This window comes from Fistularia commersonii, chromosome 11, assembly GCF_037954325.1.
Source record: "Fistularia commersonii isolate RoL2024-O1a breed Wild chromosome 11, RoL_Fcom_v1.0, whole genome shotgun sequence".
Taxonomy (NCBI): domain Eukaryota; kingdom Metazoa; phylum Chordata; class Actinopteri; order Syngnathiformes; family Fistulariidae; genus Fistularia; species Fistularia commersonii.
In genome coordinates, this window is record NC_141294.1 from 299,316 (window position 1) to 324,066 (window position 24,751).

Here is a 24,751-nt window from a genome sequence, read left to right on the forward strand (position 1 = left end):
CTTCCTCTCCCTTCCTCTTGGGCAGGATGAAGGCGGCCCCACCGAGACCAGCGGCGAGGTCCTTCCTCACCTTTGTAGTAAGAACTGTCTTCCATGTATCGCGACAGACCGAAGTCCCCGAGCTTCACGCAGTCCACCGTCGACACCAACACGTTGCGCGCCGCGATGTCCCTGAGGGGGAAGAAAGTGATGTTTCTTTGCTCTCGCCTCATCTTCCGTTCTGCGGTGGCGTGAAACTAGCGGCGGAGGATTCTAGGGAACTGCTTTTATTTTGCACTACTTTGCAACTGCTTCTCCTTTGGGCGGCTCCCTTCAGGACTCACCACAGCCAGGAGTCTGCCTCCATCGCACCTTCTTCTCTGCAGTTCCAGCCCCGCATCCTTCTACCAGGATCTACACCTCCTCTGCTCTGCTCTGCAGTGTGCAAACCATCTCAGTGTGACTTTACCTCTTGAACATCTACTGTGTACCGTCCCCCCGACGGACACCCTCCCGATCTTCTCCGTCCTCCTCGCTCCCAAAGGGAACCTCCACGTCAGCTCATCTCCACCTCCTGTCTTCTCCTCAGTGTTTCCAAACCGGAGTCCATGGATCCTTTCGGCCTTTCATTACAACTGATTCTCTTCTCCCACTCTTGACACTTTCTCCACCTGTTCAAACCTTCTAGCTCAAGTTTCTCCACCTGTTCTCCACGATCTCCACTGCTCTGGATTTCTGACCCTTCTGCACCGTTCCGCTCAGGTCCCTCTCATTAACACACACTTGTATTCCGTCTTGCTGCGGCTAACCTCCATGGCTCTCCTCTCCAGGTCACACCTCCGCCTACCGATCTCTGCATCATCTGCAAACATCACGGTCCAGGAGACGACTCAGAGTACGGCAGCCCCCCCGTCACACGGGGCTTCACTTTGAGCTGTCTCACTATCTCACAGCGCATCTTTGGCATCTTATAGCACGGAAAAATCATCGATTCAAAATTAAAAAAAAAACTCTCCAATTTCAAGCCACGGTTTCTTCGCTGCACCGTGAGTTTTTGCAGTAGAAATGTATTTTTATACATTCGTGACTTCCATCATTTTAGTGATGAAATGAGCATATTCTAGGGTCGTGACCAACCAAAGCGTGGCGCTCTGTATCCTGTGCTCTGATTGGCCCTGCGCCCCCCGCCTCCGTGAATAGGGTTGATAAGAGTGTTGGGAACGTCATAAAACTTAAAGTTATAAGAGATAATCACATTAAAAGATGGTCGCCACCGGGGACGACTGTACTTGGATTTGGAAGCCAGAGCTCCAAACTTTACTTCAGGTGATAATAATCCCCCAACGTGCCTGTGTACAAAGCGTTTGCTCTCCAGATACGCCAGCGCCGTGCTGAGCTGGTGGGAGTAGAGGATGAGCGTGGCCAGGTCCAGGCTGTACTTCCTCACCTGCAGGAACGAGCGCAGCTGCGGAGGAGAAAGAGAGCGGCGATGGACAAACAAAATGGAGAAGGAGGCCTCTCATCGGACGTTCCAACATTTGCAGCACGGCCGTAAACAGCGCCGCCTCCTCCTCCTCCTCCTCCTCCTCCTACCTCTCCAAGCGTGCAAAGCTCCATGATGATCCAAACTGGATTCTCGGTGATGACGCCCATCAGCTTCACGATGTGAGGGTGGTCAAACTGACGCATGGTCACTGGGGGGCGGCGGGGGGGTCAGAGGTCAACCTCGATCGAGAGTCAGAAGACACAGAGAACCAAAGCGACGTGCGTCTTACGAGCTTCTTGGAGAAACTTCTCCCTGACGCTGTCCGATGTGGAGTTCTTGCAGGTTTTCACGGCCACAGAGAGGGCCGGGTTCTCCTGACGGACACAAATATGAGCCAAAAGTCAGAAGGAGAGAGAGAAATCTAGAGAGAGAAATCCCCATTTATTTTTCAATCTGAGCGTACATGTATATAAAGGTACTACGTCAAGTGACACAACGGTGTCTGTCTTACTTCCAAATGAAATTCTGACTTAAGGGGTCACGTTCAGTTACTTTGTGAGGGACGACACTCGGGTGAGGACGGGACAGATTTCCTTCTCGGAGTGTGAGAGAGACAAAGGGGGAAAGAAGACCGAGGCGAAAATATAACAGGTGGAAAAGTACCTTTCTGGATCTGCAGAGCCGCGACTAATGTGAGTGAAAGTTGACCGTTCTGGGTTGGAGACGTGACCCAAATATCGATGCGCGGATATTAAATCTTGATTTCACCGGTGTAAATAATCCCTTTACCCTCTGGCTCAGTCCTTCGTGCAATACGACCTTCACATCACTAATCTTCATCTCCTGCCGCTGGCGGCGCTCTGTTTACCGGGCTGATGTAGACTCCCTGGTGGACGTCTCCGAACTGACCCTCCCCTATGCAGCGCCCCAGCTCGATGCGGTCCCGCTGGATCTCGTAGTCCTGCGCTGTAAGTACACGACACACGTGGACAAGAAACACACACACGGCCGCCATGAGGAGGACGACACACCAGAACCCGCGTCCGCGAACTCTTTGTCGAGTCACTAGCATTCGCCAAGCTTGTCAGGGCACTGCAGGATTTCTTCTTTTCTACATTTCAATCTCCAAATGTTGTTCGCCAATGACGGCGTGAATCGTCTCCTTAAAGCAGATACGCATCACTTGCCGGAGGTGGAAGTGGCACACCGCAACGCCATGTGAAAAAATAAGAAATAACATCCGCTTTTGCGTGTCATGAGACGGTAGCCGGGAGTCACGTGAAGCCAAAAGTGCCGCGTACTAATGAAACAAATCATCCTGCTACTCTGGCAAGCTTGGTTTGTTTTGGGTCTTTTGCTTTTGTTTAGCGGTCAGCACGGCTGGATGTCAGAAGCATGCAGCGAGAGCAAACCACAGCCACGCATGCCGTAGGAAAGAAAACAGACTGGTTAGTAAATGAATAAATCAATTCAATTTCTGCGTGGATGTGAAAATAAGTAGCTACGGTGAAGCTAAAGCTACCACTGGATAAAGTCAGGTTCACTGTATCAGTCAGTCACACGTCTGAGTTGGACCAGTCTGATATTTGCTTGCCTATTTTCTTAATTATCCCTCTTTTTTTTTTTTCCTCAATTGTTGTAAAACCACCAGTCAATTTTCGGAGGAATGGTGGGTTTGCTTTGCTTGGCATGCATGTTGACCTGACTTTGTCCATGTGATCCAGGTATGCTAGGTCTACACACACACACACACACACACACACAAGGCATAAAAAACAGTCGGCGTTAGTCAACGGGACTGGATAAAGCAGGTTACGTCCACTTTGGTGAAATGCTTAGCGAGTGAGCGGCACTTGGAGACGGCGATGCAGGAGAGGAGAGCCGGGCCGGCTGGGAAAAGGGGCTGTGACGTGCACGGACCGGGAGTTTGCCGCAATTAATGCTTGTGTGTTTTGTCTTTGCGTGAATAAACCCATGGATCTGGAGCTGAGAAGAGTGGGGCTTTTTGGCTTAATATTTAGTTCATTTAGTTACGGCTGATTTGTACTGGAGATACAAATAAATAACCGATACCATAATGCTGCGCACGGCTGTGCACGGACGGCTTTGGCCCAAAACTGACAGCACATCAAACACCAACAGATGGGGGGCGAGCAAATCTACAGGTAGCCAGACGACTTATGCAAAACGCTTTCCTTTGTTTGATTGTGTTGTTTTGTTTTTACAATTGCAAGCAAACATAAAACGGGGGGGGGGGGGGGGGGGGGGGGGGCACCACAACAACCACCAAATCAAATTGGCATCACAACACAACCAGACTTATGGTAACGTTCCAGTCATTACCTTGATCTAGTCCATAGTATTCTGAGAGTGGGTTAGTGATAGGAGACAGAACAACTAGCTGTGAGTGCAGAGGTTCAGGATCCGTTATTGGAGTTTCCCGTTACATCGGCTCGCTCGGTGCTCACGCGATGGCCGACCGACAGGAAGAACGCGACTACCATCGGGGAGGCATTAGGGGTCCTGATGCTTTCAGAACCCGCCATCTGAACCAGCCACGCCGGCTGGCCCTTCCCTTCCTCGCAGCAGAAACCAGCCACGAGTGTTTAAATGGAAACATAGGAAACCTTCGCTGTTGGACGTGGCGCGCACGCTAGCGTAGCAGGGGCTCGAAATGTAAATAAATGGAGTTGAATGGCACGAGGTGAGGTGAGAAGTCGGGACTCTTTTGCCCTTCTCCAATCTACCCATCTGACCCGACACTGCGGCGGCGACGCTTAGCGTTACTGGCAGAGCACGAAGCTGCGAGCGGCGACGGCAGCGTAGACGACCACAGACCTTGTCCATATTTGAAAGGATCTGCTAAGGATTCGGAGGTGGCGCTCGGTAGAAAATGGACCGACCTTCTTCTGAGCTTTTCCAAAGTGAAAGCCAGGAACGACCCCAGCAGTTATTACACTGTCAGAAGAGGATGTCGGACCGGGTTGGAGCCACATATCAGAGAACACGGCGTGAAATAAAGCAAGTGTTCTAATGGCGAAAATTGATGAGATGCAATCATCGGAGGACAATCGTGCAACTCAGCAGAACTGGCTTGCACTCTGTGAACCGCATCAAGAATCAACAACATGCCGCACTCATCAAACCAAGACGTTTAAAACGTTCAGCGTTGGCGTTCTAAAGGTAGAATCCCCCCCGAGGCCTGAGACGACTCCTTTAAAAACAAACAGAAGTCATGAAATAAAGATTAAAAACATCGAATTAAAACGGGCTCGCCAAATGTTCATCCGCATTTGAGCAAAGAAGTCCAACGTAAGGAATGGCCGACATTATCCTCTGCTCCTTATTTGGGAATTATTATTCCTTAGCATCAATTGGCTGCAAACATATTGATTTCCACAAAAATTGTGTATGATAATGTAGTTAGTTATAAAAAAAAATAAATAAAAATTGAGTTGTGACTTGTGCATATATTGCAGTGCTTTAACAAAGTCAGTCAATCACATTGAATTCAAATAAAACATAGTAATCCTCATGGCAGACAGATATAATAGCGGATTAGTTTTGTCACCAAATAATTGTATCCATACTTTGTAGGCGCTGAAAGGGTAGTGAAGCCTGAAGTGTGGTATCACAAGGAGTGACTCTTCTGGGCAAAACACTCACCACCTCTTCAAAGCGCTGACAATTCAGCCACATTTCCATATCAAGGAAGCCCTCGGAGAGACGTGGAAAAGGACGGCATATCCTGATTTACCCTCATCCAGAGAGGAAGCGCGAGGCTCGCACCTGCCGGTCCGGTTCCCACGGAAACACCTCTACATAGCGGGGGGAAGCCGAAGCTAGCATGAGAGTCCACGGGGGGGGGATTGACTGAAACGCCTGTCTTTTGGGACGCGAGAAGGAAGCCCCCGATCAGGCGTCGGGTTTGGCTTTGCCCCTGGACACGCGCAGCGCACGCCGCGTGAGCACCCGCGGACGGAGATTCACGGGCCGCCGATGGATTTGTCCCGCGGGGTGTTAGCAAAGCGTTTATGTGTGCGAGTACTTACTGGAGGGCATGGTGTAGGTGTCCTCCTCATCTATGATCTCGGCGTAGTCGTCCGTTTCTGCCAAAAAACAACCACAACAGAGAGTTGGGAGGGGGAACGGAGGAGACAACGATCAAGTCTCGAAAAAGCCGTCAAAGCCCAGTCGAGATCAGATATCGCCGCAAAGAAATCACAGATTAAAAGCGATCTTTTACGGCCCTCCATAATCGGAGAGAGCCATTGGCCCCGGGAGTGACTGCGTGCGGGCAGCAAATAGTGAAAATACCTCACGGAGACAACCAACCGCCCAAATATAGATCAGCTGAGAGAAAAAGCATTTCTTAAAAATCACCATGTCGGTTGCAGGGTCGAATGGGAGAGTGCAGGGTGAGAGACACCCAAAGACAAGGAGAGAGAGGAAGGGGAGGGATGGAAAGGGTTGTTCTTTCCAGCAACACCAGTCAAAGAAAAACAGGTTGAGTCATGGATCAGGCTGTGGCTCACACACACACATGCACACACACACGCACACACACACACACACGCACACGCACACACACACACACACACACACACACACACACACACACACACACACTGACACACACACAGCCTGCAAAAACAAGGCCCCAAGCCCAGCCTTTTATCTATTCCCTGCGGTTAATAGAAGAGAACGCTGTTTACCATCGCCGCTTGTGTGACCTGCAGAGGGCACACGGCAGGAGAGGCGAGCGGGGGGGCGAGAGACAGAGAGAGAGAAATTAGTTTGACGGTTTGGGAGAATGAAAAGCAGGAAACTGCTGGTCCTGAGCTCCCGTTAGATGGGATTTCATGTCTGCTAAAAGTCGGCGGAGCAGCGAAGCAGAGTCACTGACTAAAGTGCTCCATGCAGACATCTGGCAAGACAAGGACTCCTCACTGCACACAGATCAGGCTTTATAGAGGAAATGGAGCACACACACACACACGCACACACACACACACACACACACACACACACACATATCTATGAAGTCTTTATCCAGCTCTGAGCGGTTGCTGTCATTCATGACATTTGGAGAGCGAGGCAGGGAGGGCAGTGGAGGAAGAAGAGGCCGAGACGGGATGGCGTACCTGACACGCACACGGCTCGGGTTCGCACGCCGTCCATCCGCTTCTCCATCCGCCTCTCGTGATTGGAAACCCTGCGTTTTTTGTTTTTTTTCCACACATGTTTCACATTAACCCAAAACCAGTTACCGATCAACCGTGACATAAAAGTGCAGAGCAGTGAGAGACGCGGCGTGGTACGTTTCCTTCACGCTACATCCTAATACTTTCTATCAGTGCGTAATCAATGCGATGACATCAAGGTGATCGGGAGGTTGCTCTCCTCTGTAAATAGTTGCCGATCCATTAAAATGTGTCTCACGGTCTTTTCACACTGACTGACACTTTCAGTAAGAGCAGAGTCGGATGACTTGACGAGACAGGAATGCCATAAAAAGGCGAGGCGGTACAAAAGCAAAGGGCCGACTTACTTTGGGATGGAGGGCAGCGCTCTGTCGCCCTCTGCAATGAACACATGAATCAGGTCAGAAGAGCAACAGCGACAAACATTCACCGCCGCTTACATCTTATTTTTAGAAACGGGCCGGCCGGCGCGAGACGGATATTCAGAGTGACGCGCGTGGAGTCCCGGAGGTCAGCGTCGGCCGAAGCGTCTGACGGAGAGCTGACGGCAATCTTTTCGGTACATGCTATTAATATCCGGGTGTTGTGAGCGCCGGTCCGGGGTCGCCATGGCGACAATCGTTTAGCATGAGCCCGCGAGGGGCGCGAAGCCTCACGGAAGCGGGTCAAAGCGCTTTGGCGCCTTACCTTTGTGGACCCTGACGATGAAGGAGCGCGACGCCGAGGAGACGAGTCGACAGTAGCCGTCGATCAGGTCGGCCATGTTTTCGGCGGTGGTCAGGGATGCGGTGGTGACTGTAAGAGGCTGCGCAGACGGACAGAGGGACGAGTGTAAGTGTGAGACAGAGCGTCGCTTCAGCGCCGCCTCCGACACAACGGGAGCTTTATCGGGGAGACGGACTTCTACGCGCATCCTTTTCACGGACACTCGACCAATGATGCCGCCGGACGCTCCCGCTATGAAGTCCCGCCGCAAACACGCGGCAACACTTGACAGACACACTGTTGCCGGCACTCCAGGGCAGATGGTGACTCTTCCTCGCCCTCCGGCGTCCGGCGGCTCTGCTGATTTTGCATTGGGTGATGTAAACCTGTGGCAACGCGCCGCAAATGCACGCTCTCGCAGAATAACCACACAAACCGCAGCGTTCAACAAGGACACGGCCGACGTCGGGGAACCGTTTTCTCGGATTTGGACCCCAGGAATCCTCCGCACGTACGAAACTGGCCTTCAGCAAGAAGCACAAGTCTCCCGGCGTCGTCGGCGTGTTTGTGCACGTGTGCATTCGCTGCACTTGCGTTTGAGGCAGTCGGTTAGGCCACAATGGAAGCGCGCTGCTAATGTTTAAAGAAAACACATCAGCGCGCTGTTCAGCAGTTTGTTCAAGCATTTCTATCCCGATTCATCCCTCTTTTCAACAGAGTTATTTGTACTGGTGACTCACAGCGTGCCGTTCGGTATCCCTCCGTGGAAATTTAACGGGAACTAAAAGTCGCAGTATTCGGCTTTCCGATCAACAGGAAAAAGTGGCTTCCCAAACAATCGCAAGGTGCAGTGCATGTCGCGGGATTCGAGTATTTTGAGTGTGTTTTGTTTTTTTTTTTACCTCCGGAGCTCCTGCTACGTTGAGCTGCAACATGCCTTTCCTGTCCTTCTCCTCTAACGCCGAGTACTGGATGGACTGAACCTGGTTGAAGTTAGCTAAGTGTGTGGGCTGCGGAGAAAACACAAAGCAAAAAGACAACCACAGTTTCAAAACCACCTTTTTAAAAAACCCCTATGAAGCATTCGGCAGGACACGTAGGCCGCTTTGATCACGACTATTTCTACATTGCACTTCCTACAGCGTTTAGCTTGATTTTAGCGTCGGGAGAGAACATCGGAACCAGCCGACAGGGCCGCTGCGGCCGCAATCAGGAGAGGAAATGAATTATTACAATTAACCGGTGACTGAAACAAAAACATAATCAGGATAAAGGCGCCACGTGGACAACTGCAAGGGAACCCATCAACCTGTCGGGTGATTTTTTATTTTCTTCCCCGCTGCAGACTCACCGTTGAGCCCTTGTCTGTGAGGTAGCTGATTCCTTCCTCGGGTCCGATGGCTAACTCCACTGAAATGACCCAGCTGGACTGGAGGGGCGTGAAAGACGGAGAGACAAACAAGATTAAAACCGCGCGTCTTCAACTGTGTCACCCCGCAACGCAATCTACGTCCAACGTAAAGCCTCTGCTGGATCGCCGTGACGACTCGCCGAGGGCGCAACGGACCGCTCAGTATTTATCCTTCACAAATCACGTCCTACCCCTAAGGCGCATTTGAAGCACTCCTTGTCGAAGCAGTAGATGGGCGAGAGGATCTCGAAAAACTTGAGGATGCTCTGCTCGTCGTTGAGGTTGGCGAACTGCTTGAAGGTCTGCTGGATCTGCTTGCGAAGAGTCTTCGCCTGGTCCAAGGACAAAGAGCATTTTCAAGGAGAGCGAAAAAGCGCGCCGGGAGCGACGACAACAGCTTCCGCACAACTCCAGACCATCAGATAACCAGACGTTTGGCCAGGAGATGGTGTCTGTGCCAATCATGATGCCGGTCAGTGATCCTCCCGGGGAACGGGACCGGGCCAGACCGCATGCCCAAAAGCAACGGCGTTCCTTTGACATCTGCGAGGCGACGGCGTCTCACCTTCAGAGAATCCAGCAGGCTTTTGGGGAAGAACCTTCTTAGACCTACATCTTTCCTGAAAAAAGAGAAACAGCATCAGGACATTCACCTCCACTTTGAGATTTGCGACGGTGCACCGGCAGCGAAGCGCCGGCGACTCACTCCAGAAGCTCGTAGTTCGATTTCTTGTCCAGGGCGTTTCCCGGCATCTCTCTGAAGAACCGCCTGCGGACGGAGGTTCACACAAACACCGTCCATTCAAGTGTTCGGGCGCCCGTTGCCGCGGGAGACGCTCGCGTGCCCATCGCTCTCACCTGATCTCCAAACAGCCCAGCTTCAGAGCCACCTCTTGATCCACCTGGTCGGATATGAGCTGCATGTAGTCACTCTTTACCTGGCGAGAGGGTCGAGCAGCACAGGGTTTGAATGACCGTTCAACTCGAGAACAAATCCTACGCAAACTGTTGCTCTGATTCTATTCCGTCTCCCTGACCGCCGCACCTGGTGATAGAGGTAGTTGAGCGAGGGTTTGTCTTCGGAGAAGTGAGCGAGGTATCCTTTGGGCAGGTATCGCATCCGCAACTCGTACCTGAGGATGGAGAGTTCATGTCGTAACACGGACCTGAAGACACATCCTCAGAACAGTCCATCGGGAGTTCCTCTTGGGTCGCTGAATAACATCCGAATAAAAATAAAGAGCGGTGACCCGTGGAGGCGCAGGGCTGCAGGATGTGTGTGTCCACAGCTCCTCCAGAGGGGGAGGAGCTGCGACTCTCTGCCCGACGCACCGGGATTCACACGCTTTGTGATTGTGATTGTGAAATAATAAGCGTGACCTTGTTTGGGTTTTTTTAGAGTCTCAAAAACTCATCTAAAGGTGCAGGATTGCCGCCTTGAGTCCGAGCGTTTCACGACACGAAGACGCACGACGACGAGTTCAGTCCGGGAAGTCACGCTGTGCTCGGCATCCATCTTTGGAGCCCGCGAAGCTGAAATGAGAGCCTGAGCGATGCGATCCGGACATTTTATCATTACGGCGACGACGGCGGAGGGAAATGGGTCGGCGGGGCGGAGAGGAGCTCCAGTCGCCGCGATGCAACAGGAGGGAAGACAAATAAGAGCCGTAATCAAGGCTGGAAACGCAATGAATAAAAGATCCTTGTTCTATAATGAATGAGCCAGAAAACAGAGTGCGAGGGAAGAGGAGAGAAAGGAGGACACAGATGTGAGGGGAAAGAGAGAGGAATCAAAGAGAGAGGAGGAAACCAACGCCACATGAGACCCTGAGATGGAGAGAGACAGAGAGAGAGAGAGATGGATGCAGTGTGTCCTTCTCCTGAGCCGCCTCTGTGTTTCCAACAACACCCTTGCAGCTGCAGCAGCTCCTTCAGCAGCTCCTTCAGCAGCTCCTTCAGCAGCTCCTTCAGCAGCTCCTTCAGGCCCGGCAGCCTCGGCAGCCTCGGCCCGTCCGCTACGACTTCCTATCTGACTCTGGGTTTCCAAAAATATTTAAGTTTTTAAAGTTTGCGCTGAGAACGGAGCCGACTGTACGGCCGATAACAGCGAGGGAGTCTCAGCAGAGGCGCGTGTGGAAATCACAGGTCGGTTGCAGCGTTCTGATGAGCCCTCCGGGCCGAGCCTTTTCCCTCCGACGTCCTCCAGGCCAGACCAGGCAGAGAACGGGCCGGTCACCGGGCTCCGGAGGATTCCACGACATTCAGACCCTCAGTTCGATTCATCTCTTTTTTGAAATACCAGGCCGGTTGCTTTTCCACATTTGCGATACGAGTGAGGAGCGCGGAGGGCGGTTCAGGGGAATGAAGAACTCTTCTGGTGGAAGTCTAAAAGGGAGCCGAGCGCCCGCCTTTGTTCCGTAATGATTCTCCGACGCCGTTTTATTCCAGCCGCTTTAATCCTCCTGATGGGAGGAGCCGGGTCAAACCGACGCCCTGAGAAGCCATCAATCTACCGGGTTTTTTTCTCTCTTATCTAAACGCCAGGGGGTTCGGAACAATTCAATCACCTGCTCGGGGCGCCGACCCGCTTCTGACGTTCTCGGGGAAAATCGACGTCGATCAGCCCGATCGCTCTCTTTCAAAATGGGTCAATTGATCACAGGGAGAAGAATTTTCCCCGTGTGCCGAATTGCTGTGCGGTAATTATAAGTTTCCTGTGGAAGCCTTCCGCTTGTCTGCTCAGCCTCCTCCAGCCGTCACACGGACAATAATAATAATAATAATAATAATATGCATTCCAATTAAACTTGTATTGGCTTCATAGAATACAGCTCCGACTCGTCTCCAATCTATTAGAAACAAAATGCCAGGGAATCCTATTTTCTGATCCCACTCCTCCAGGGGTGCTTATTTGCTCCGGGCACTTTAATTATTTATGATTGCAGGATGTAATTTCCATGAATATATAAGAGCAGCCTTCCAACGATAGCAGTGCAGTTTTCATCTTAGACGCAGCAGCAGCTCCAGTTAGAGGCGAAACTATGATTTGAGACGCAAAGCCGACGCGGGCCTGAGGACGCCTCACTTGCTCGGGCCTTTTCTGGAATCCTGCTTTTATTTCCTCAACAATGCTGAGGTACGCCGCTTATCGCCCTTCTTCCATCCTGCAGCGGAACCTTGACTCACGAGCGCATCAACTTAGCTGTTTTGGCGATCTGAGTTAAGAGGGTTGAGTGTTTGACACCGAGGCGGACGCCGCTTTACGCCAAGTTCAAAACACGAGTCGGGGGATTCGTTGTTGGCGGTGAGACACGGCGACGGAGGGCGTCGTCTGGGAGAAGGGAGGAGACGTTTATGGGGATGTGGGGGAACGTCGGAAGCGTCGCTCAAAGACGGTCACGGGCGGTTTGATGGTTTTAAAAAGGAGCCGCTTCACTTTGTCCAGAAACGGAGTTTAGACATAAAACTTAACAAAGGGTGCACGTTACATTTAGCATCGCAGCGTCGAGTTAAGTGACGGAGCGCCGAATGAAAAACTCCCTTATCTTCTCCGCCGGCACCGTCGTCTGATCTCCAGAGTGAAGTCATTCATTTCTTTACGTTCTCTTTTATTACACATGATTATTTCCCTATACATTATTTGTCATTTCTAAAGTTCATTATTTTTATTTAAAAACAGAAAAAGGCAAAGATTGATAGCCTTGCAATTCATTTTAAAGGGCGAATTTAATTTGAGAAACGAGCAAACAGAGTTACCGGCTCGCCCGGGGGACGCATTAAACCGGCAAGTCCAGGAATCACCTTATTCTATTTTATTCTACCTGTATTATGATGTCCTCCGTGGGGACAGGGCTTGCCAAGTTAACAAGGATGCAAGGGAGTTAGATACCATCTTTAAATCCCTTAACTATGGGGAAGCCTAGAAAACGCTCTCAAACACGGGAGGAAGCGAGAACGGGGGAGAAGAACGGAAAGAAGGGCGAGGACGGCGCCGCAGTTCTACCTCCACTCCTCCTGGGGGTGCTGTTTCTCGTACTTCTCGCGGACGTGGGACACGCCCAGGTCCGGGTGCAGCCAGTGACGCGCCTCCGAGTGCAGATGCGTGAGACGCAGGCCGAGAGAAGACACGCAGCGCAATTTGTGGATCTCCGCAATCTTCTGGATCACGCCCTGGTGAGTCGGGCGGGAACGGAGAGGGTGAGCGCGGGGCGGGAGGGGGGGCATCGGGGGGGCATCGGGGGGGGCATCTTGGCTCTTACCCTGACGTCGGTGGCATCTCCGTGCCTGATGTTACTGGCCCACGTGCACGGCTCGCTGTTGGTCTCGAAGTAGTGGAAGATCTTCAGCACTCGATCCATGGAGGCCGGAGGCCGCTCCAGGCCGGTGCTCACGCCGGTCCCGCCGGCCATCCCGGCTCGGGATTTGACCCCGCAGCCTCCCGCCGCCGCGTGGTTGAGGTTGGGCTCCAAGTAGGAAGACGACGCCATGCCTGAGTCGGACGGAGCCGGGGCTAACTGGCCGTCATATTCTGAGGAGAGAGGGCACACGTGCACCGCCGCGGTTACAATCTGGCGTCCTTGCACCGAGGAACTGCCTGCCCGTCAAGGTAAAACACACCGCGGCCGACTTAACCATTGCGGAGACGTCGTCTCACATCGTCGCCGCCTTCGCCGGCCGTCTCTTGAACCAAACATGAAAGCGACGGGAGCGGCGAGCAGCAAGCTGCTCGCCGCTCCCGTCGCTCCCGCCGCTGCGAGGCCGGCGGAACCGCTCCCGAACCAAACACCGAGACCAACGTCCGGCGGGAGCTGGCGGCCCACAGCACCACTCGATACCGAAGGTTCCGCGCCCCAGCTCAACTCCTCCTTTTGATTTTTCCGACCGACGTGTAACCCCCCCGCTTTTTTTGAACTCCAGATGAACAGAGATCTGTAGGCAGCTCTAAGGTTTGGTGTGGTCACGGACTTACTGTAAGTGGGTGGAGGCGGTGGATAATATACCCTATAATCATAAGCAAAGTGCACCAGAAGGGGAAAAAAAAAAGCGCAAGTCAATACGGGAGCCCGAGGTGCCGAGCGGAGATGAATATCCCGATTCATGGCGACCGCCCGGCCGGGAAAGGGGATCCCGGGACATATGTTTGCACGCCTGCACTCAAAAACACACAAACACACTGCCCCGCTTTGACGGTGGCTGGGTAAATGAGTCGCTGTCACCCGCAGAACTCGCGGACACAAGGTCCCCTTCTTAGGAGGGACCGGCTTCATTGGCATCGGGGGGATTTTGAGGAAAGGCCGCGGCCGCCGTCGGCCAGAGACCGGGCGGGCATTCAGGAGGTAAACGCTGCATCCTGGCGACGCTCCTTCGCAGACTCCTGCGTTCGACCCGACCTGGACGGAGAGAGTTACTGCCCTGCCTTCATGTCTGCCGAGGGACTGTTGGGAAACGGCGTAAATGAAGCGAGCGGCCAAAGTCCTGCCAAAGGGCCCTCGCCGTAAACTACATGAGCGCTGAAGCGTTCACACCTAGAGGACGTTCACACCTCACGACTCAACAAAAACAAACAACAGACTTCAACTTCACTCTGACTGGATTCATTTTCACAAATCTTAGTAAAGCTAGACCTTAATTCATGATTTTAAAAGGCATCGTTCGAAACACAGCTACACCGTACACTCATGGGAAGCTATCCGGCACAGTGTGGTGAGATTCATTCATTCATCCATTCATTCATTCATTCATATCGGGGGACAGAAAACAGCCCTTCAAAAGAGCAGTCGCTGTAGACTGGTTGTTAATGACAACACAAGACGCACAGGCCAGAGTTTGAGACTTTAGAACAACGTATCCTCTGGTCCTCCTGCCTCCAAAGTAGTGGCATGTAAGCCCAGGGTTGGGCTTTGGTTTGCCTTGACAGATAACGCTTCTCTGCGGGAACTTTCCCACACCTCGTCCTACCGGCGCACAATCGCCACACTGTGGATGAGGGACCTTGAGCCTCTGGAATGTTGACGTAAAAAAACGCGTCATTGTTCCGATCACGTGTTCAATCATCGGGTCCCCAGAGGACGGGTCGCGTACGGCGGGCCGGCGCCCCGGCTGGAAGACGGCTGGCTCGGCCGCCACTTCAGGAGTCCGCCGTAGTCAATACTCACCGCCCCGTCGCGTTTCTAGGCTTTTCTCGCCGCAAAACATTTCGTCTCGTCACAACAGAGGAAAGCACGGCGTGCGTTACCATGGAGACTACCGGAGGATCCGCTCTCTTCAGTCCCGGCGTGACAACATGCAAGGTAGCGGTCCTCAGAGCGAGGCGGGCCGGCTCATGGCAGACGTCACGCGTAGCTTGTTTTGAAAAGGAGGCCCCTTCTCATCCCGCCATCGGCTCCTCTGTGAGTCCATTCTGTGCTTTCGATCGGGCGAACCGGTGTGGCGAGGGGACGGTCGGCTCGCCGAACCTCGCAGAGACAAATCTCGCGGGTGGTAAATCATAAATGCTACGACCGTGACGGAAACGTTTGCTGGAGAACCTCGACTTCTCTCGCCTCCGGGAAGCCGTACCCGGTACCGTTCGGCCGAGTTGCGCGTCTGGATTTCCATGGAGACGCTCTCCCGCTCTGTCTCGGCGAGGCGCATTAAAAATGTATCGGGGCCAGTCCGCCGCAACTTGTTTTAAATAGAAGCATTTGCACAAACGGCGCCGCAGTCGCAATGGAGTCAGCAATCTGCTGCGGCACGGCGTCGGCGCTCGGGCCGATTCATATTCACCGATAACATCAACAACAACAACAAAAACCCGGACCGGTCGGTCTGCCCTAAATACTCAACGCGGCTGATTGAAATCGGATTAGCGAAGCGGGCGTAGCGACAGCGGCCTCGGTGTGCCGAGAAGGCTCTTACATCACACATCCAGGCGAAGAATGTCGCCTGGTTTCCCAGCGACCGCCAAAGCCACGGACCGACTCTGGAGGAAGGATTTTGTTAAAAAAAAGGACAGAGTATAAGAGCCAGGTGCTTCGCCTGGCAGTCGGTGAGAAATCAAACGATCACGATGGACGGCAAAGAGTCGGGTTCTTCTTTGTAGGAATGTAACATCTCTTTTGCCGCCTTTGTGTTGTTACTGTGGGGTTTTGAAGGCTTGAACTTTCCCACTCGGGCCTCTAAAAACAGATCCCTCTGGAGAATTCTGACTTTAAGCCAAACCGTTTGTTACACATTGACGCCAAAACGCATTCGAAGGCAAATGACGCGCTCAGTTACGACACCGTTTTACTGGGAAAATGATGATTAGTTCCGGATCATCACAACAGCGGCAAATCTCCAACGTGCCTGCTCTCTGGCACGCACGGAGAAAGAGGGGGACGGCGGTCCGGTCAACCAGGCCAGGCGGGGAGTGGCCGCCCCCTGGCGACTCCCCGCCTGGCCTGGGTTAGGGTTAACCCTTTCTCTGAGGGGTTCCAGTCCACCGGCAGGAGGCGGGAGGCGGGAGGCGCAGCTGCGGCGGCAGGATAGCGCCTCTCCCTGTCAAGCCCTTATCTGGGTTACTGGCACAATCCTGGGGGAGCCTAAGCCTCGCCATCTTCTTCGCCATCCTCATCTTTTCCTCCATTCCAGCCGCGCGTCGGGTCCCTCTTTTGAGGCTCTCGGCTTCCGACGCTCTCCTCTGCTCCGGCGTCCTCTGCAGCCGCCTCATCTCCGCCTGTCGATCGCAACCCTTTCGCTTCCTTCCTTTACATCTACATTTGATCCTCCTGTCCTATTGAACCGCTCGCCCTTCCTTCCTCCCTCTCGTCTTTCTCACATCCTCAAACTGTTTCCTCTTCCTCCCTCGTGTAGCTTCTCACTCTGCTGCCGCTGCATTTTGGAAGAACAAAAAAAGATGCACCTCGTGCAGAAACGCAAACCAGTCTATTTGTTATTTTCAAGCAAAATGATCATCTATTGCCGCAGCTTCGGTTCAATAACCCCTCGAGCCACGCTTCAGAGTGTGAGGAGGAACATCTGCATGGAGACGTGTGTCTCCTGAGGGGTTGCAGCAGCGAAAGCCGGGAAACTTCTGGCCACAAACGCCAAGCGTCAAGCCACCGGGAGCGACGTACGGCTCGTTCGCACCGTTACGTGAGATGAGCTTAGAACCGCAAAGCGATACACACTCGTATGTTTTGTCTCACCAAGCCGGCAGGATTCGCACGTTAGACGGCTGGGTTTCCCAACATCGGCCACAAGACGCCGCATCTCGGGAGTTCCAAAAATAAACAGGACAGAAGCGACGTTTCGACGGTAAATGCGAAACTATTAGCCCAGCGCATGTTGTATTCTGTAAAACTGCATTAGCTTGTGTTCTATGTTCTAAGATTCCCATCCCATCACATACTTGGCAGGGGGTGCTGCGCATAGATGCACGCCCCTTTGCTCCAGCAAAGAGGAATGCAGCCACTGTTCTCCATGGGCTTTGCAGGAGGCGCCGTTCCAGGCCTGGCCAAAAAAAAAAAAAAAAAAAAAAAAACTCAAACCAGAAAACAAATGGATGAACTGTGAAAAGTGGACGGGGCTTAAGACTGTATCGGTCTCCGAATTGATGAGCCGCTATGGAAAATTCCTAATTCCTCCATGATACGGTTGGAAACGCCCAGGAGAAGCAAAACAGAAACAAAAAAAAAGAAGTATAAATGGCTTATGGGCTGTCGTTGGTTTCGGCGGGTTAAATATCCATTGTGAAACCTCCTGCCGCCTCACAAGACGGCCAGAGAAAATCAATCAGGGTCCGGCTTGTCGGCGTGTCGGCTTGTCTAATGAGACGGAGGGCGAACCGAGAGGAGAGGCTGGATGTCAGAGTTCTCGGCAGAGGTAAAACGGGAGAAGCTGCGAGGAGAAGCGGTCTATTACTGCGCGTCCAAAGAGCAGATGTCAGGGTCCGAGGCCGGCTAATAGAGAGGCTCCAAACCAAGCACCTTTAAATTGGACCTTGATAAAGTGAGTCCGCTTGTTAGGTCCAGGGGCGCAGGGGTTCCAGTGGAAAAGAATCATCACACCGGGAACGAAGCGCCGCTCGCTCTCCCGGGGGCATCCTTATGGTCCGGGTCTTCTTTCAATCTTCCGTGGGCCGTGACCTTCGGGCACGACTAAACATCTTCATCGGCGCGGCGCCGGGCGCACGGCGTCATCCTCCGAGAAGATTTCTCCTTCCGCGCTTTCCGACTCGAGCCGGCTGGTTGGCGAGGGGGATCTTTCCACGCGTCGGGACGTCCCCTGGTCCAATAAACAATCCAAAAATACTGTTATCCGGTTCATCGCTCGCCGAGGTGAAACTCAAAGAGAGCGTCAGCTTCTCCTGCTCAGGAGTCTCCGATGGCAGGATCGGGTATATTGTCACCAAACAACGCACCGACCTTCTTTTTTTATCCCAGCAAAACAAAGGACGGCATCAAACCGGCGGCATCCGTGGCGGGCAGGTGGTTCTCGGCGAGGTCCGCGCGAGGCAGCCGCCCCGCCAGGGGAGAGAGGACACCATAACTGGCATCGTCTAACAAAAAGGGACGGAAATGTAGGGCAGAGAGGGCATAGAGAAGTGGAGCGTAGTGAGGGAGGGATGGATAGAGCCGGCGATGCGGGAGGAAAAGACAGATGAAGGCGGAGACAGAAGAGCGCAGGAGTTGAGAAAGAAAGGGAGACGTGGGAATCAAAATGAACATCTGGGTAGAAGGAAAATACCGACCGTGGGAGAAAAAGCAAAAGGTAGGGAGACCCCAGGGAGAAGGTGAGCTTTACATCCAAGCCGAGCTTTCCCACAATGCTCTGAGGCTGCAGGGGTTAGCAGTGTGTGTGTGTGTGTGTGTGTGTGTGTGTGTGTGTGTGTGAGGGATGACAACAGAGGTATGAAAAAGAGCGAAGGGCGGCAGCAAAAGAAAAAGCCGTGCTGTTAAAATGGACAAAGTGTCAAAGAGGCGAGGAAGGAGGGCGAGGACGAAGGTGTGGGCTGAAGACCAGAGAAAGACCTGATAAATCCATCCCGGGTCGGCCGGAGACCAGTCCTCCGCTCTCGCCTCCCTCTGAGGAGTAACTTCAGTTGGAGATCACAACATCGCTGCCGTCTCACTGCCGCAGCCAAACACACACACACACACGAGCGGTATATCCATGGCGGTGGAAATGAGTGCGCCGGAGAGACCGTAGAGCAGAAGGTATGCGTGTAAGCCGGTGAAAAAGAGGTTTACGTATGCAAAAGTGAGAGCATGTGCCTGCGCGTTAGCAAGCCGGTGGCTGCATGGATGCGTGGGAGATTTAAAGCGGTACAGGTAGGAGAGTGTGTGTGTGTGTGTGTGTGTGTGTGTGTGTGTGTGTGTGCTGATCTGAGCGGTTCTCCTCCGAGGGAGCTGCTGCAACCCGACCGGGCTGCAAAGAGAAAAAAAAAAAAAAACAGGTGATCTGCTCGCTTCCAGGCAGAGATGGAGAAGGGTGGGAGTGTGTGTGTGTGTGTGTGTGTGTGTGTGTGTGTGTGTGTGTGTGTGTGTGTGTGTGTGTGCAGGTCAGAGGAGAGGACAGGAAGAGGCAGAGACACAAACATTGTAATGAAGACTTGATGAGGTGGTATTTCAGCAAACTGACCGGACAAACATGACAAACGCAGCACTCTATTACTCCAGTTTTAAAAGAAACAGCGGTCAGACCAGCAAAGTGCACACGGAGGCGCTTCTCTCTGGGACGGGACGGGACGGCGGCGGCACGAAAAACATACGTCGCAGTCTCTCTCTCTCTCTCTCTCTCTGACTCGCGTAGGACGCTGAGAATTCTTTGTTACATGGCTTCTGTCTGAGACGTTCTCCTGCAGCGGCGGGCCTCTGCTGCCCCCTGCCTCGCCCCAAGGACTCCGGCAAGGCCTTCACAAGGACCCGATCACACTTGGGAGTCAGTGGCAACTTGCGTTCATCTCCATCTTCGAGGTGAAGTTAGATGTCCTGAAGCTGGCAGAAGTATCCTTGGTGGGGCAGTGATCCGGAGTGACCGGCGGAACAGGACCGGGGAAGCTTTTACTTCTGGGTGAGACTAAGTAGGTGGCGAGCCCGCCGGCCGCCGCTGGATCCCACATACGAAAACGTGCCTGACATCAAGAGCCCGGGTTTCTAAAACGCCCGGGAAATGCGTTCGTAAGATATTCGTGCCGCGTTTTGATGGCGCTCAAATCCATGATCCACGGGAAACGGCGGGAGGGCCGAGGCGCCGGCCGGTGGAACATCAGAGACAGAGACATTTAGACGGCTTTGGCGTCCAGCCTGCTGGGAAAGCAGATAAACCTATTTGATCATTTCCAAATAGTACTTGTGGAGTCGGACGGCCGCTCCCTCCTCCTCCTGCAGATGGTTGCAAAAGATCAGCGCCTTCTGGAAAAACCCTCCAAAAACACTCCGACTCCCAAGCCTTCGGCCGCCGTTTCATTGACGGGTGCTGATTTCGCAGGAACTTCCTGCACTTTTAATGCCTTCGAAGTGAAGTCGATTGATGGATTGATTGCTTGAAACATATTTTTGCTTTTTGTGTCTTTGCCGGCTGTTCATCTGTTTCTAAAGCTGCCCGGACATCTGAAGACTTTGAAAAGACGGGTGGAAAATGATCATCTCACACATGCTATCACAATGAAAGACTAGTTTGTAAAGTTTTTAGTCGCAGCCGAGTCTCAGACTGATTTTACAAAGACAGAATCTAAGCCCGGCAGAGGTGTGCAGATATGCAGCATCTGAAAGGTCAGGATCTTCTTGAAAAATGGCTGACATGGGAAACACAAGTGGCATTTGTTGTTCATGGAGCCCAAAGCCAGCTTCATCTTCATCCATCGTAAAATGCTCACTGCTTGTAAAGCAGGTTTGCAGCGCTTTACACTGGATGCGCACACACACACACACACACACACACACACACACACACACACACACACACACACACGCTCACACAGGGAGAAGGAGTCGGGAATCAAACCGCCAACCCTCTGACTGGAGACTCGCTCTGCCAAGTGAGGACACGCAGCAGAAGGAAGGCCCGATGAGACGCGGCAGAAAATGCTTTTCTCGGTTGATAAGATGTGATGGATGATCATTATGAAGTTGAGCGTTTGAGTTCAGCGTGGAAAGTATTCAAAGCCGTCTCGCTCGGCCGGCCGCTCTTCTGTCTGATCTGTTGTTGGAAGTGAAGTCATGATCTCATCCAGGCCCGCTGATGGAGTGCAGCACAGCGCCTGATGAAATCATTGTTATACCGTCGTGTGTGTGTGTGTGTGTGTGTGAGTGAATGAGACCGTGTTTGTGTGTGTGTGAGAGAGACAGAACGTGTTTGTGTGGGTGTGTGTGAAAGTAATCAGAGACAAAGTGAATCTGCATTCGATTGTGAAATGAATTCTTGAAGGTCTTACTCACCGGCATAGTAAGATATCCTGGAAATATCTGAAACACAGCAGGGTGGGGGAAGGAGGGGGAGGAGGAGAAAAAATAATTAGACTTTAAAATATATCCTGAAATTCAGTGTCGGTGAGAAACGGAGAGTTAAATCAAACAGTGCACTATTAGTGACCGAGGTCCATCAACGGTCTTCGCGTAGATAGCGCCGCAGTGGTTCAGATGTTCACGCGGAGCAGCCAGAAGGCCACGGGGCTCCGTGGAATCCAACCGCCGACCTCCCGTTGAAGGGAATCCTCCTCCGCCGGCTCAAAAACCACAGGCGGCGCACCCAGATATCAAAGCTGTGTGATGGCGCCCCGTCCGGCCCCTCGTCCCCTTACATTCGGCCGAGCCGGGAATGCGTGGAGCTTCCTGGTCACCCGTGGGTGCGTGGGTCTCCAAGCCGTAATTAGCTGTCTAACACACACGTTGCAGGTGGGGAAGATGGAGTTCACCGGAGAAGGTAGTGTACGAGTGTGTGAGTGTGTGAGTGTGTCCTGTGCCCCCTTTAGCGCCTTACGGCGCAGATGTGCTGCGATCGCTGCAGCACTTTTACGCCCCAGCTGTGCATCCACTCCCTCCCACCTCTTCTACTCGTCATCTCCGATTGATGGGGAATAGCGTTCGTTTCCTCTACGTGTTAAGATTCCCCAGAAAATAGCGTCATTTCTCTTCCGGAATCTGTCCGGACACGTTGCGGCAGGATAAACAAACCTGTCAGCGATAAAAATTTACTCAACTCCCAATTATATTTAGCGAGTTGCCGCCGAGTTAGACGCGCTGACTCGCCTGGACGGGACGAGGTCGTGATTAATGACGTGTGACGACACATAAGCCTGGCTTCACGGGGAACTCATCATCTGATGAGACGGACAGCAGAAGACGGCAGGATAAAACGGGATGCAGCCGCGTGCAGAGAGCGATTCGTACGAATCCGTTATCCGGGTCTCCAAGGTGATGCTGAGGGGCCGCTCTGTGTTGCCGCGGTAGGTTTTATACATCGTGGACCGGTCATGTGCGCTGACTGTGCGCGGGCTCGAGGCCCAGAGAGAGCAGGGTTTGAAAGATCAGGCCAACCCATAAATGTAACCCTGTTACTTAAGAGCAATTAGATAACGGATAAATCCAAATATGCGGCCAGTAAGAATGAAGCGAAGGACGCAAAGCCGCCGAAATGATTCCAGTGGCCGGTTTACTTACACAAAAAGAGTGGCTTTCCCTCTGAGTGACTGTCACGTCTGACGGCTCGACACGCGAGAGGCAGCGAGAGCATCGGGAGGACCTGATTATGGGCTGGAACCAGGCATGAGGCATGAATCATGACTTGGCAGAATTTAATGTGCTCTGTCATGATGTAACAATCTTACTCACTGACCTCTAAAAATTGCTTACCGCTGCTCACACACACACACACACACACACACACACACACACACACACACACACACACACACACACACACACACACACACACACACACACACACACACACACACACACACACACACACACACACACACACACACACACACACTCTCTCTCTCTCTCTCTCTCTCTCTCTCTCTCTCTCTCTCTCTCTCTCTCTCTCTCTCTCTCTCTCTCTCTCTCTCTCTCTCTCTCTCTCTCTCTCTCTCTCTCTCTCTCTCTCTCTCTCTCTCTCTCTCTCTCTCTCTCTCTCTCTCTCTCTCTCTCTCTCTCTCTCTCTCTCTCAAAAAAAACAGAGCAAGTTCACCAATGAAATCCCAACTTGTGTTGCTTAGCAACGGGCGTGAAGCCTGCTGAAACGTGGCGTTCGTCCCCAGTCACGTTAAGAAGTACAGAAAACCTTTGCAGCTTTCTCTTCGGAGGAGAAATGCGTAGCTGTAACGCGTCAAGTTCATTTGCACTCCTCCACAAGAACAACAGAATCCAACATATGCTGTCTGCGGATACTAAAATGCGAATATCTGTTGTTTTTCTCTGAAACTGGCGGTGCAATGCAATCCGTCTGAGAGGGCGAGCGGCCCGTGAATCGGACGACCAGGGATAATTGCCTTCGATGCCAGAACGTGTTGAAATGCAAAGGTTTCCTGCGTTGTGACAGGAGTCTGATAGAAGAGAAATCAAGAGGCAGAGAAGAAATCTAATGGACTGATGGTTGCCGACCCGTCGGGCCGATGACCTTACATGGTCTCCTGTGACAACATTCTGGCTGTCCGGAGTGAAAGAACCTTTCTGTCGTGGAGCTCAATTAACCACCGACATTCTCCCGCGCTTCGGCTTCGAACAAACAAACCTGCCGCGGACTTCCATACGTGAGTGCGCGTGACAATCGGCGCACATCGGCCGACAGATCGGCTAATCTCGGTGAGTACGCGGGGTTTCAAAGTCCATTCAAAAGTACATTCCCGTTCCCATGACGATGGCGCTGACCAGTCCACCGGGAGCGACATTCGTCCGAGGACGCTTCCACATGCAGGCGGGGGGAGCCGGGAATCTCACCGCCAGCTTTCTGATTGGAAGGACGGAGGTCACGTCCGCCACGCTCCCAAACTTACTGTGGACCAACTGTACGTTGCCACACTCCGTCCCTCCAGGACCCCCTGAGGTCCTGCGGAGCAGAGCACCGACAGAGGAAACACACCTCCCCGTTGTGCCCTTCATCTCCGTCTGATCTCGCAGAATTAAAATATTCTGCCAGACGTCTCGATGAATCAGGTGGACGGCAGGTGTGAAGTTTCCCCACTCTCCGTTACAGTTTTGGACCTTTTGCGTCGTTACGTAGCGTTCGTCATGATAAGCCCTTGCGACCTTATTCTCAAAGGTTCATCTCAGGGTCCGCAGGACGGACGCCACATACTCTGGCCGAATCTTCCGACCGGCGGTGTGATATAGTCGGACGGACGGACGGAGGGGGTTCGCCGACGTTTCCCCGGCAGAAGTCGGCCTGGGCGTAAGCAGAGCCGCGGACACAAAGACGCAGAGGAGCCGTGGGACCGGAGGGAGGGAGGTAAAGGCGGCCGGCGGCCACGGAGGAGATGCAGAGCAGAAATATGTGGCCATGAGTCATGGAACATAAAATAAAAATATCAACAACAAACGTGTTTGAAGCGGCGAGAGGGAGAGGGAAAAAAGAAAGAGCGAGACGGCATCAGAGGCGGCGACCACAAAAACACACCGCCGGGGAGCAGTTGTTAGAGGGCTGTCAAGGCACTGATTGCTCCTACACATTATGGGGAAGGCTTTTGCCAAATAAATGTGCTTAAAAGAGAGAGTCTGGATTTCATCTGGCGTACCCAGCTCTCGAGCCTGCTCTTCTTCCTTCATCACTGCGGCTCAGGTGGTCATCTTGACCTACATTGTTTTACTTGTTGATATCTGACACGACCCCGTGGCCCCGACCAGTAGAGCAGCGCGACAAAAAAAAGGCGTACGACCGCCTCCTTCTCCCGGTTCGACCGTTTGACTTTCTTTATGAGGCGCGAGGAAGATCGATTGGTTCCTTTGCTCGGTGCAAGTGAGCAAAGTGAGCAGGGTGTTACCCGGAGGGTTATCCCACGTTTCC

General features: G+C 52.7%; 1 protein-coding gene across 9 annotated transcripts in view; it reads right to left on the reverse strand.

Moving 5' to 3' along the window:
* The window catches only part of LOC147229160 (focal adhesion kinase 1-like), a 55,798-nt gene that overhangs the window by 23,437 nt on the left and 7,610 nt on the right, over positions 1-24,751 (reverse strand). For 3 of the 9 annotated variants that reach the window (XM_086155987.1, XM_086155982.1, XM_086155989.1), the window contains exons 2-22: positions 21,187-21,213; positions 13,045-13,313; positions 12,789-12,955; positions 9,831-9,918; positions 9,644-9,723; positions 9,492-9,554; positions 9,351-9,405; positions 8,977-9,117; positions 8,726-8,803; positions 8,277-8,384; positions 7,357-7,474; positions 7,017-7,047; positions 6,610-6,680; positions 6,181-6,198; positions 5,518-5,574; positions 3,809-3,829; positions 2,334-2,431; positions 1,755-1,839; positions 1,573-1,673; positions 1,329-1,444; positions 71-171 (exon numbers count right to left, since the gene is read on the reverse strand). In XM_086155987.1, coding sequence (XP_086012113.1) covers positions 71-171; positions 1,329-1,444; positions 1,573-1,673; positions 1,755-1,839; positions 2,334-2,431; positions 3,809-3,829; positions 5,518-5,574; positions 6,181-6,198; positions 6,610-6,680; positions 7,017-7,047; positions 7,357-7,474; positions 8,277-8,384; positions 8,726-8,803; positions 8,977-9,117; positions 9,351-9,405; positions 9,492-9,554; positions 9,644-9,723; positions 9,831-9,918; positions 12,789-12,955; positions 13,045-13,272 — 1,825 coding nt within the window. In that variant the 5' untranslated portion in view covers positions 13,273-13,313; positions 21,187-21,213. Of the gene's footprint in view, positions 1-70; positions 172-1,328; positions 1,445-1,572; positions 1,674-1,754; positions 1,840-2,333; positions 2,432-3,808; positions 3,830-5,517; positions 5,575-6,180; positions 6,199-6,609; positions 6,681-7,016; positions 7,048-7,356; positions 7,475-8,276; positions 8,385-8,725; positions 8,804-8,976; positions 9,118-9,350; positions 9,406-9,491; positions 9,555-9,643; positions 9,724-9,830; positions 9,919-12,788; positions 12,956-13,044; positions 13,314-17,156; positions 17,230-21,186; positions 21,214-24,751 lie in introns of those variants that run through there. The other 6 variants (XM_086155988.1, XM_086155983.1, XM_086155985.1 and 3 more) reach the window with 5 other exon arrangements.